We start from the raw sequence: 12,700 nt of genomic DNA, 5'->3' as shown, positions 1-12,700 counted from the left end.
GAGCAATTTTATATTTTCTTTTACATTAAATTCCTAACTTCATTTGGGGAATGCAACATCTGCAACAGTAACTTCTGTTCACAGCTCATGTAACACTGAGGTCACATGTAAAATAGCCCTACTTTGCTCTTGTAAATACGTGTGTGTTTCCAGTGTGACTTGTTTTCAAACAAAGCGCCCAGATCAGATATTTTGGAACCTTCCTCCTCCCTTTGTTTTGCCCAATTCTAAGTTCAGAGCATAATTCTTTGCCTATAAGTTCAAGAAGCATTCCTGTCTGTTGCATGTAATATTTAAATAAACTTTTTAAGAAACTCCACTGCTGAAGTATGAGTTGCTTCTCTATTATCTTGCAGAAGTTCTATACTAGTTTGTTAAGTACATGGATTTATATTGCTTTTTATACAAAGCAGTTTGAGTAAAAGGTAACGTGCAGTGACATGGGCAAGAAGATCTCAGTCACAGCACATCACCTACCCCAGTGAAGCATGACAAACTCCCAAGGAGTGGCAATAGCTACCTTAAGAGAAGCTTTACCTTGGTATGAAACTTTTCCTTTTACCACCTGAACTCTGACTGTGCACAGGCTGCTTTGTTAAGAAAATGATGCACCTTGTATCTGCCCTTCAGGTTGTGGAAGTTAGTTCAAGATAACTAGAGAGTTTTTACTGCAGCTGGATGCCAACCATGCAATTTCAGTTACAGGCAATTTTTTATTTAAAGCTGTGTACAATAGTTTTAACATAAACATAAAAGCAGAACCAGAGATGGGGGGGGGGGAGAAAATAAAATTATCTACAAAAATAATCTCAGTAATAATACACTAAATTCCATATTGTACAGCATTTCTGCAGGAGGGATGACGGCTTTATCGAGAAGTTCTCTTCTTTCTTCTCCTTTTGTTAAATGCTTTCTTACTTGTATTTTCTGGTTTCGTGCTGGTCTGTGTTCTGTGAGCAAACAACATTTGTATCAAAGGAACGTACTGAATAGTTTTACTATTTCAAAAGAACACACGATGATCATCCAGAACTGGGCAGCCACCCACCACGCTCGGAGCCAAGTTCTAAGCTAATTTCTGGGAAGTGCACTGCACACAACAACGAGGGTTTCCATGGCTAGTGCAGGGACACAGCAGCAAACCTCACTTCTGGGAGATAAAACTTAACATTAGCTCTAGTGTAGCATGTAGAATCTCTGAAGTATCTCTTTGGAATGATTAAGATTAGTCTGTCTATAACTTCCAGGCAGCTGAAGGCCAGCCAGGCTCTGGCCTCCCCAGACAGGAGTGAACTAGCCCAGATTTAAACCTCCTCGCTCTCAGCTATCTCTGTTGTCCCGTTGATCAATTGAAACCTTCCCTGGCCTTGCCGAAATCCTGTCCTTCCTGGAAATACTCCTTACAAACTCCTCTTCCCTCCTAATTTCACAGGATGGTTACCTTGTTTTCCTTGGTACTTCCTGTGGTTCCAGAATGACAACTTCTTCCTCCTCGCTGTCAGACAGCAAAATAGGTTCATCTAAAAAACAAACAACCCAATCAACAACAAACTGCTGATCAGTCTTGTACAAACAACTTCTGTAACTAATAACCACTTTCAAAGTAACAAACATTCAGACTGGCTTACTGATTCATTTGGAGCCCTCCCTATACTACAGGAATCAAGTTTTGAAGAGAAGTGACCAGGTGAAGTAGAAACAGCAAATGTGTGAAGTGGTTACAATGGCTTTTTCTTGCTAAGAACTTCTTAGCATCTTAATCTTAACATTTTAATTCTAGACTTTTAAAGTGATATAATAGGCATGTCTGATATTGAGATCAATAAATACTTACCCTCCTTAGTTTCCTTCATCATATTTGTATCCTCAGTTTCTGTCTTCTGACATTCAAAAGCAGCTGCTTCACTTTCACCTTCCTCTTCTGCTACTTCTTCCTTCTCAGATTCTTCAAGGTCTCCCCAGGAGTTCTCTATTCCTTCCCCAATTTGGGCTGTCCCAGGAGTGTGCAATATTGGATTGGCAAAACTGCAGGAGTCAAGAAAAATCTTGGTGTTTGCTGGTAAAACTCTGTATTCTGAGAACAAACCAGTTTGATTTTTAAGGTGTATCTTTTCTCTCTGGTGGAGAACAGCCTTAACAGGGAGTTAAGAGTGCCACTTCTCCAGTTATTGTAATAATCACAGTTCCAACCACAGTTTTACACTTTATACAAGGAATTAAGGTACCTAAAAGCAGTCAGAACCAAACCCAAGATGCCGAGGATGTTTCCTCTGAAGGCTCCCTAATCTGTGAGGAATCTCGGATGTGTGTTTAGCTTGTAGCAGTGTTAATACAGAGGATGGGAAGCCTGGTTTTCCCCTGGATAACACCCCAGAAAAGATACACTTCAGAAGGAGGGTCAGCTTTAGCGATGATCTCTCCTGCTTGCTCTTCCACGTTGTTGGTGTCAACAGCAGCACTCTCCATTTTGAAGGCAGTGATCCTTTGGTTCGGGATAGATTCCGCGAAGCCGAACTTCCCACCTTCTTTCCTAGTCATTCAGGGACAGGCATTATTTCAGGATGTTCCACACCTAAAAATGGTTTCTGATTTTCAAATTCAAATATACTTGCTATTTAAATCAGAGGCAAGTGTAAACGATTTGCTGTTCAAACTACAGGTTACTTTTTAGTGCATTTCTTAAAAATACCCATTTCCATCCCTTCCCAAAACACTCACCTGGCTTTGTGGTCGTTTTCCAAGGCTTTCTGAATGAGTTCTGTTATTTCTGCGACCTTAACAGCTGTTATTTTACTGCATCTCAGAATCTGTTTGTTATACACACAACAACAGTTTAAGACCATGAAAGCAAGGTGTCTTTAACTAAAACTGTAGAACATCATAGGAATCACAAACACTTAAATCACAGGAATTAAAAACACTTAAAATATGGCACCTCAGCATGAGGGACTGGATTCACTAAGAGTTATGCAAAAGATTAATACACACCCTGCAGCCTTTCCTCAGAGTGCAATGGGAAATAATTTACAGATTCCCTCAGCCAAATCACGGGGGGGGGAAAAAGATGCAAATCAGACCAAAAACTATGCCTTTTCAACACTTCTTCCACAGCATGGTACACAGTGCTATGCTCTTCCACTAGGACTAAAAATAAATAATCTTTTCCGATAAAAGATTGATTTCTCAGCTTCCAAATGTCAGGGATATTTCCATATCAAGACTGCAGCACAGGAACTGCTCAAGGCAAAGGATTACCTGGTCCTGCACCAGCATAACCACTCCACTGGACTGGATGGTACAAATCTCCCGGTGTTTATTCATGGCAATCACCAGGAGCCCATCCATCACACGCTCCTCGCGTTCACTTGGATCCACCAACAAATAGGTCCTAGAATCAGGAATACAAGGCAACAGTAAAAGTTTGAGGCAAGTTGCTACTGATTAAAGACAGGAGTTGATTTATGTATTAGTAACTATGGGTATACTCCCCCTGAAAGTTTTCTACGTCACCTGTGGAAAGCTGCTGGTTAGTTACACTGTGCAGAACACAGAAATATCTCCCCCTGGCGTTTCACCTCAGATAAAATCTTTTAAGAAATCAGCTTGTCAATATAAGTATTCTAAGGACTTTTCTACGTTTGAAATAAATTCTGCTTAATTAACAATAAGCTGTTGGTGTCAAAAGACTTCAAAATCTTACCCTTGATGGAAGAAGGCAAAAGTGACACAAATGGGCATGTGGTGGATACTCAGGGGGACAGGATCACGTTCCTCAGGAGTGTACTTTGAAAGGAATCGGCCCAGAATACAGTTATTTATGAAACACATTTAATTTTAAAAGGTCACACTGTACAAAGATATTGAGAGAAATGAAATAAAACTTACCACGGTTACTTCCTCTCCTTGCACAGACACATCTGGTCTGCGGAAATGGCACAGAGCTACAATTCCTGCGATGCTGGCAGCATCAGTGATGTTCCCGTCGTGGTTTAACAGGTGCATGTCCAGGCGAATTTGCCAAACCTGGGCAAAGTACAGAACTGCTTGGCAATCCGAGACATTATTCTACAGAAGTTGCTGTTCTTCAAAACGAGTTCATTTTTTTGTGCCATAAAAAGAACCAGCATACATTGCTCAGGTCTTTGCTTAAGAAGATGAAAGACCTCGGTATATCCCAAGACACCCAGTGCGCCAGATTTAATTGCGACAAAATAGGTAACACTTAAGTACAATTTACACTTTATTCTGCAAAGAAATGTTCGAGTGTGCAGGGTCCCAACCACTTCAGAAAACCTATGCAGATATGCAAGCTAAAAATACCTGTCAAGTCAGGTGTGTGGAACTTTACATCAACCTAAAATCAGCATTTCTGCTTTCCAAAATAAGACAGAAATCGTCTTAAAACTTGAGCTACATGCACCTATTAGTTTAAAAACACTTTAAATTCGTAGGTTTTCCTACCTTTTCACCAGCAACAACACAGAGAGATTCAGTATCTATACATTTGGAATCTCTCAGGCATCGCTCTAGGAGTCTGTTCAGTGACACCAGTAACTCAGATTGCCTGTTAAAACAAAATTAAGTTTAATACGATCATGCTTCAAAACAGTGGCTCTTCTATCATCCATGTTTAGTCATTTTAAGACAGCTCCCTACCTGCCAGGCTCCAGCCCGGGTGCAGCCATGGGGGAGAGCTCCAGATTAAAGAAGAGCACACCTTCTGTGGGCCGATTTGGCTTGGGGGAAACAAGTTCACATGAGACCTGTGCAAGAACCCTGCAAATGTAAATAAACCATCAGGTCACAGAATTTACCAGGAAAAAAAAAATCTTCTACCACTAGAAACAAAATAGCATACTTGGAAAAAAAGCACACAATTAGGGTGTTAGTTTGTAATTCTTAGTCCTGACAGTTGCTCATTCAAAGCTTTCCATGCATATTTGAACTCCGGTCAACAACTGGAAGAACCAAATGTAGGAATGAGAACACAGTCCTGTCCTTTAGAATTAAAAACTGACTCCCAACACATGAGAAACTGTAACGAAATAGTTATATAAGGGGATATATTTCACTTTTCAAAAAAAGCGTCGTTTGATTTGCAGAAGAACGCAAAATCAGCGAATAAGGGGATGAAAAACTGGAGTAATTCTGCCATTTGTAAATTATTTGTAATCACAACCAACACGGAAACCACTACTCCTCTATGGCCCTACCCTTGAACTACTACGACTTTTGGGCTTCGGGAGTTAAAATCCGTGCCCAGCGATCCCCGCGGGCTCTCACAGGCGGGACATTCCCCGTTCCGCCCGGCAGGTTTGGGAACCCGGGGCTCCTTCGCCCCGCGGGAGCCGCGGCCCGGCCGAGCCCCCGCGCCCACCTGGTCTTGCCCAGCTCCACGATGCAGCAGCCGCGGTCGGCGCCGAAGGACACGCGGATGTTCCGGTAGTCGTAGCACTGCCGCCCGTCCAGGCGCTGCGGGGACACACAGACACACAGACAGACACACAGACACACACGGGGTTAACGCGCCGCGCCCGGCATGGGACGGGATGCGACGGGGCGGCGCTGGGGTACAGCCACGCCAGTCCCCGCTGCCCGGGCGCGGGGAAAGGGGAAGGGGGAAGGTCCAGGGCAGGGGGTGCCGGCGCCGCACCTTCCTCTCCTGGATGGCGCGGAGGAGGAAGCGGCGCTCGCAGTTGGAGAGCGGCGTCGCCTTCATGGCGGCGCCGTGAGGGGGCAGCGCGCGGCGACGGGAAGGCCGCAGAGGGAGGGGGGGTACAGCGTGGGTGCCGCGCGCCGCGCCCGTGCGTCATCGGCGCGCGGCGGCGGCGGGCGCTCAGCGCGCACGCGCAGGGAGCTCGAGCACGGGCGGGTCCCCCCTCAGGGAGGACCGCGGAGCGATGGGGTGTCCCGGGATGGGAGGGAGCCATCGGGAGCATCCCGGGATGGGAGGGAGCCATCGGGAGCATCCAGTGCGGCTCCTGGCGCTGCGCAAGACACCCCAAGCGTCACACCGTGTGCCTGAGAGCGTTGTCCACACGCTTTTTGGGCTCTCAGGCTCGGTACTGTGACCACTGCCTTGAGGAGCCCCTTCCAGTGCCTGACCACCCCCTGTCGGAAGAACCTTTTCCTCATGTCCAACTTAAACCTCCCCCGACTCAGCCTCATGCCGTTCCCCCGAGTCCTGTCGCTGGTCATGAGAGTGAGCGATGCCTGCCCCTCCTCTTCCCCTCACAAGAATGTTGAAGACCTCGATGAAGTCTCCCCTCAGTCTCCTGCAGGCAGAGCAAAGCAAGTCCCCTCAGCCGCTCCTCACAGGGCTCCCCCTCCAGACCCTTCACCACGCCCGTGGCCCTCCTTTGGACGCTCTCTAATAGCTTAATTAAAAAAGAAACCAAACACATATCCCAGACCTATCCAGAGGCTGACGCTGTTGTGGTGCACAAACAGTGCGGGCAAAAACGGAGCTACTGCGTCAAATCTGTCAGAAGAACGCCCCTCCCTGAGGTTCTGAGGTGCTGCCGTAAGTAAAAGGCCCTTACAAGTGACTTTTATGCTTAGTTTAAGTTTAAGCCAGCATTAAACCCCAGGCACTCCGACTTGCTTCACACAAAACTTCAAATATGTCACACTGTCTTTTTAAACCTTGCTAACACACTTCAGTTCTTGTGCAAACTAAAAAGTGAGTCCTGTTTCGGAAACTCCCAATTTTGTGCAACTGAGGACAAACGCCATGTGATTTTCCCATGCTGTTTTTATATTTTCAGGTTGGCATAAATAAATAGAATCACAAATATTCAGTGTAAATAGTATTGATGAGATTACAAAAGACCCTCTTCCTCTAGGGACAAAACCGAGGAAATAGTTTTCCCAAATGACACTAAGTGTGAAGCATCAATAAGAAACAAAATTATGTAACACTTGCAACTTTGGCCACAAATAGGATAACATTTGGTATAACATTCTCTCTCGTCACAGCTGTGTGGATATGTGGATTGGATATTTTCCTTGGAGTCTTACTGGCAGTCTTTAGGTAGAAATTCTGTCCAATTTTAATTTTTTTAATTGTGTAAATTCAGTGATAATATTATTAGTGAAGGCTTGGGGTTAAATTCTGAAACTCTTCAGTTACAATCAGCAACCTTGGAAAGGTTTGTGTTGTTTGTGGGAGCCTTCCAAACTATGTTAGTCTCCAACAATTACAAAAATATCATCTTGGGCATATGCTGAGATTTCTGCTTGGGGTAGAGTGGGAAAAATTCCTGTACCTGTTGTCCTGGTGAACTGTTTTATAACTGCTTCAGTGACATAGTACTTTCAAAGGAATCACATTTTTTAAACTAGGCCAGAACATCCAACAGTCCTGTCATTCATTTGCGTAGGGTTTTCTTGTATTAACACATGTTCTGTCAGAAGCACTTCCAGAGGTGTTAATTATACCCTTTTTTGCTGGAGAGTCTGGATTTTTGCTTCTGATACTGGTCCTATTCAAGACAGAGAAGTTGATGGTGAAATTCAGGAGGAGCTGGATGTGATTCCAGGAGAACCGAGTCGTGTGTTGGGGCTGGAAATCAGCTGTGTCCTTTGATCCAAAGCCTACTTTGCAGCTTCTATGTGTGTGCACGTGTGCCAGGAAGGGTAAAGAATTCCATGCACAAATTAAGGAGGCATAAAATCACAGCACTGGAAATCTGTAGGAGGAGGGCACATGGCAAATGAGGTCAATATAAAAGGTTAACGAAATAGAACTTGAGCAACCGCTCCGTTTCTGTACAGTGAAAGGCAGAGTTACAGTTGTAATCAAATAATGGAAATTGTGTGTTCAGAAGGAGTGACTGTCATACAGTGCAGACTGAATAAATGAGTGGATAAATCACAGGCACTTAGGCTAAAGCAGGAATCGTCAGAAGGAAGGTCCTAATTATCTATTGTGCCCACATAGGAGCGTTTCTTCATTTGAGTTGAATGCTCTGTGGGCTGAAATGCTTGAATTGGATTATCTTCCCGAACTGAGACATGAGGGAAAATCGCATTGGGGGACTGAAAAAGAAAACCAAACTGCATCAGAATCTCAGAATCTTGACAGCAACCTTCCAGCAAACAGGTTTCACGGCCTAATAAAAATAAATAAAAAAAGGACCTCCTCCTTTCATGGCAGCCTTGACTGCAATGTGCCTTCACTGTTCAGCTGCACATCCTGCTCTCTGGTGCCTCCAGTGCACCCATTTACACATCTCTGCACAGCATGATGTGTACACTTATGTGTGTTTCAGCTTACAAGGTTGTTTGGGAAGAAAGGCTCTGCGTAGGTGTAATAATCGAATTTATAATTTGCAGGTACAGTTCCACAGGGGTGGGAGGGCAGGTAATCCCTGGAAGCAATGCTGCTGGCACAAGCAAGGCACTGCTGTAGTGAAGCATAGGGTATTCTGGCCTGGATCCAGGGAAGCACTTAAACAAGCTCCTTATCTGAAGCACAGATAAAGCACCTTTGTCCCTTACTTATTAGAAGAAAGGTGTCACAGCTTACATGGCTAAAATTTAGGAAAGTAGTTGCCTGGTGTGTATATGCTCATATATATATATATTCATATATGTATGAATAATTTTATTCCAAATAAAGGGATCCAGAGCTGCCAGAAAATCATCCAAACACCAGCTTAGGGAAAGTTGGTAATAACTTCTGCTTCATCTACTTGTTGGATGTTTTCTTAATCGTCTTTCATAGGCTAGATTTCTGAGTAAACCCCAAAATATTCTTGCTGTTTCCACCCATGTTTAGTCTTCACATCATCTCTTGGGGTTTACTGCTCTTGTGAAACAAGTTTTTTGCACCAAAGAGTCCTGCCAAAAGTTCTAATCCTGTAGGGAGTGCTGCATTCAGCACTGTCTCAGCTCTCAGCAATCGTTTTGGGCAAGTGGGAAGTATTTGCAAGGCTGGATTGTAGACAAGCAACAAAGTCAGGGGGAGAGAAACGACACTCCTTCCTTTTTTGCTGCTGCTGCCTGTTTTACCCTGTAGTCTTCCCAAGAGCTACTGAACTGGCCAGAGCTGCCCTGCAGTTAATTCATCTGCAGCTTTGAGTCTCAGCACAACAGCTAAAAACCAAGAGCCCCACTGTCTCCACATCCTGCAGTTTCTCTGTCTCCAGGCAAACTGTGTCCATGATTTCTATTGCATCAATTGCAACCAGTTGCTGAGTTAAGTGCCACATTAAGCCAAAATAGTTACAGCTATAGCTGAAGGCTCTAAACACACAAAACCAATGTCTGGGTTCAGATTTTAGTGTTAAGATTTTCACACCTTTTAGAAGCATCTTCAGATTCTCTTCAGAAGTAACAAATGTCCATGTTAGAGTAAAAACTATGCTTCTTTTCATGTAGCATAGGCAAAAATAAACCAAAATTGTTGTAAAAAAAAAAAGGCACTTTCTCATATGCTAGTCTTAAATGTTACTTAGTGGACATGTTAAATACTGGCTTGATATAAGGACTCAGGAGTGTGAAAATGAAGTGAATATCTATTTTTTTTCTACTGGAAAAAGTGATAGAAAATGTTTGCTGATATCACATATTGGTACTCCTACAACTCAGAGGAAATCCAGGAGTGACACCCGAGTGTTTGGTTACAAACATGCGAGGAAAAGCTGACTATGCACATGCAGCACGAGCTGCTGCCACCACCTCAGAGCAGTGTGTCATGATACAAGCACAGCAAAAGTGGTATCAGCCCCAGGATAAACAGGATAAAACCCAGAAAATCGAGTTAAACCATTAAATCTGAACGGCTTTTTTCAATTATTTTTCCGGCTTATTCAGCTTCCAAGCTTCTGTTGCAGAGCTGAAATTAATCCTGACTGCCTTGAAGTGCTGAAAGTCATAATCTTTTCCAATCAAGTCTTTTTGTTGTTCTGCATGGACAATCTCTTTTGAGACTAATAAATCTTGATACTAAAATGCTTCTTTTAAATCAGGAGATACAATTTAGAAAATTTCTGCTTATGCCTCTTCTGAGTAATTCTATTGACATTGTTCTGTGGAGCCTGACAGCTGCTTGCTATGAGGAGTAAGGACTGAGGAGGAATTCTAGGATACCTGCTTACTTAGGTTGTGGATTGTTCTTTCCTGCATTATTTAGTTATAGGATAAAGCAAAACATTTAAATAATAAAAGAAGATGAACAATTTCTCTTCTGTGCAACTTTAAGAAATTTCAGAATTCTGTCATAAAACCCACAAACAACCCCCCAAACAATGTATCTTTTTGTTGATTCAGCTGCTTTTAAATGCAATTTCCCATCTACAGTTGTATTTTAAAACACAGGCATTGTTAGAAGTTAAAAGCCTGGTTTAGAAGTGCCTCCTGTTGTGTACAACAGCCACTCACAAGGTGTCTTATCACCGGGATTTCGTGCAGATATGTCTCCCATGGAGCTTCTGAGACAAATTCTGTGTGTATCCCATGCAAGTGCTAATCTCTCCATATTTCTCAAAGAGCCCAGTTCTTCATTCCTTATCAAGAAATGCTTGTAAGAAAACTGTGTTATGAGGAGTTGAAATCTTCATATTAATACAAGCAAAGTAGGAAAGTGCCAATTATTGTGTCAGAGAACACAGAACCAGGATGGAATATGTGGGCTCTGGAGAATGATGGATGCTGGCCTTTCCTTTTTCCACCAGATAATGTCTTCCTTAGTATTGATGAAGTTGTCAGAATGATTTCAGTTTTATTACTTCAAGAAAAGGTGAATGATCACTCTCCCAAATTGCCTCCAGTTGTTACACTGAGCATTATTATGAGGTATTATTCAGAGGTTCAATAAGGAAAGAAGATTCAGTGTAAAATAATAACCCAATATGTAGTTGTCTCCTTATCTCAGATTTGCAGTGATGCTTATGTTAAGAATTTGGGAGGCTTGATGAAGTAGAATTTTTGCATTTTTGGATGTATTTCTTCAGGAAGTAACACAGTCTGTATGGCTTTGACAAAATTTGCAAGATATGCATCAGTGGCTTGTGTTTCCTCTGTAAAATTTCACTTCCCTTGCATATAAATCCATGGAGGCATTTGGGATGTGACTTGAGCAGAGACAAATCATGTGGGCAAGTGGACAGATGAAAGTACAAGCAGAGTTTTCCCTGAGGATGGCAGCAAGGTGACATCCCTCCACCCCTTCACCTCATCTGCTCTCCCACAGCCCCATTGCATTAGTGCTCTTTGGGGAGCAGGGAGATCAGGTGCAATAGTCTGACAGTGTGAAATATGACTGTGCTTCTCAGTAACCTGGCTGCTAAGGCTGGAGGCTCATGCATTTAGCAGAGTGTTTCCAAAGGCACCTGTGGGAGCCACCAGGCCATGCCAGATCCACCCCAGTGTGCCCCTCTGCTCAGTTACCTGACCGACAGCCAGATCTGAGTGCTATGGTACAACAAAAGGCAGCTGGGATTTTAGAAGTCTATTTTTTCATCCCCTTCAAAGTCAAAGTCATGGTGGGTCCACTACAGTTGGATCATTCACCAAAATCTGAGTCAAGTGGCCGAAAACCTAAGTAACTTTTCTGTTGCCATGGCAATATCTGGCAAATGTTTGCGCTTCTGGTCCGGGGGACGGTTCTCAAATGTCTTCAAGGGAAGAGAGATTTTCTGGCACCCATGGAGTTCAGAGCTGGTTGGCCTGTGTGAAATGTGAGGTGGGGACGGAGGAGGGTGCATGCTGCCTGTGAGTACCGCTCTATGGGCACTTCAATTCGGATGGGAGGCTCGGTCTCGCAGCGAGCCCGGCGAACTTCTCTTGGCGGTGACGGGTGGTCTGGGAGCATCAGCTCTGTGACAGGGCACCTGTGCCCAAGGAGCGCGGCCAAGGCGCCCCAGCTCGGGCCGGGGCTGCCCCGGGCCGGGAGGTGCGGCAGAGGCGGGGGTTGCAGGAGGTCTGGCTCCGCGGGCTCCCGGTGCCCCTCTCCGCCGCCCTGCCGCAGGGGAGGAGGCTGCGGCCGGCCAGAGCAGCGGCGGCTCCGGCACCGGCACCGGGCGGTCCGCGGGGAGCCGAGCCGCGGGCGGCATGGAGTGGGAGCTCAACCTGCTCCTCTACCTGGCGCTGTTCCTCCTGCTGCTGCTGCTGCTGCTGCTCCTGCTGTGCCTGCTCCTCCGGCAGCTGCGGGGCTCGGCGGGCAGCGCCCCCGGAGCAGCCCCGCGCCGCCGCGCCAGCCCTGGGCTGCCTGCGGGGAGCCGGGAGCCCTGAGCCGCCCATCGCTTCCAGGTGAGTCCGCGGGAGGTAGGGAGGGCCGGGGTGCTACCCCCGGAAGGGCATCGGCTCCTGCTCCGCCAGCATCCCCGCTCAAGCGCTGCCCGCGACCGCGCTCCGGTCCCCCGCTCCCTCTAGAGAGGCTACCTTTGCCTTGAGAAATTCAGGGGAAATTTGAAGGTGAGCTCGCCCTGCAGCTTTTACTCTGTAGCAAAGTATTATGAACTCCCCTCAGTCCCTCTTTTGCCGAGAGGATTTATGTTGGTTTTACTTTGGCATACAAAGATCTGAATTTGACACTAGTAGAGCATTTTTAAATTTAGCATTTTCCAGTGCAGAAGGAGATACCTTTTAAAAGAACTCTTTTCTTCTTAACTTTAACCACATCTAACTCACATCTAACACATCTTAAGTTTTCTTCTGCAGGAGTTATTCCCTCATATAGCTAAAATGCTAAGCA

At 45.0% G+C, this 12,700-nt stretch overlaps 2 protein-coding genes across 3 annotated transcripts in view; one reads left to right on the top strand and one right to left on the bottom strand.

Moving 5' to 3' along the window:
• Positions 1-693: 693 nt before the first annotated feature.
• Positions 694-5,770, bottom strand: EXOSC9 (exosome component 9). Of its 2 annotated transcripts, none has more exons than XM_017825192.1 (12): positions 5,654-5,770; positions 5,378-5,472; positions 4,657-4,776; positions 4,462-4,564; positions 3,886-4,023; positions 3,701-3,783; positions 3,256-3,388; positions 2,719-2,807; positions 2,384-2,530; positions 1,835-2,025; positions 1,442-1,520; positions 694-950 (listed from the first exon to the last, which is right to left on the bottom strand). In XM_017825192.1, the coding sequence occupies exons 1-12, from the start codon at positions 5,717-5,719 to the stop codon at positions 869-871; spliced, it is 1,326 nt and encodes a 441-aa protein (XP_017680681.1). In that variant the 5' UTR covers positions 5,720-5,770; the 3' UTR covers positions 694-868. The 2 variants fall into 2 exon arrangements, with proteins under 2 accessions (XP_017680681.1, XP_017680682.1); XM_017825193.1 differs by lacking the exon at positions 5,654-5,770 and adding an exon at positions 4,859-4,958.
• A 4,929-nt stretch (positions 5,771-10,699) lies between these two features.
• The window catches only part of ANXA5 (annexin A5), a 37,773-nt gene continuing 35,772 nt past the window's right edge, over positions 10,700-12,700 (top strand). Inside the window, exon 1 of the mRNA XM_017825174.1 lies at positions 10,700-10,744. Within this exon, the coding sequence (XP_017680663.1) occupies positions 10,715-10,744 (30 nt within the window). The 5' untranslated portion in view covers positions 10,700-10,714. The remainder of the gene's footprint in view (positions 10,745-12,700) is intronic.

Source organism: Lepidothrix coronata, unplaced genomic scaffold (genome assembly GCF_001604755.1).
Source record: "Lepidothrix coronata isolate B3197 unplaced genomic scaffold, Lepidothrix_coronata-1.0 Scaffold116, whole genome shotgun sequence".
NCBI lineage: Eukaryota > Metazoa > Chordata > Aves > Passeriformes > Pipridae > Lepidothrix > Lepidothrix coronata.
The sequence above is the reverse complement of the archived record's forward strand: the minus strand, read 5'-3'. Positions and strand labels throughout refer to the sequence as shown.

What these genes read in the sequence shown, in the direction of transcription:
- EXOSC9 (XM_017825192.1), bottom strand. Translation starts at nt 5,719, where the DNA reads ATGAAGGCGACGCCGCTCTCCAACTGCGAGCGCCGCTTCCTCCTCCGC. An exon ending in GTGGAGCTGGGCAAGACCAG is followed by an intron (nt 4,777 to 5,377) that starts GTGGGCGCGGGG and finishes TTACATTTGCAG; the next exon opens with GGTTCTTGCACAGGTCTCAT. An exon ending in GCTGACCCTCCTTCTGAAGT is followed by an intron (nt 2,026 to 2,383) that starts GTATCTTTTCTG and finishes TGACTCCTGCAG; the next exon opens with TTTTGCCAATCCAATATTGC.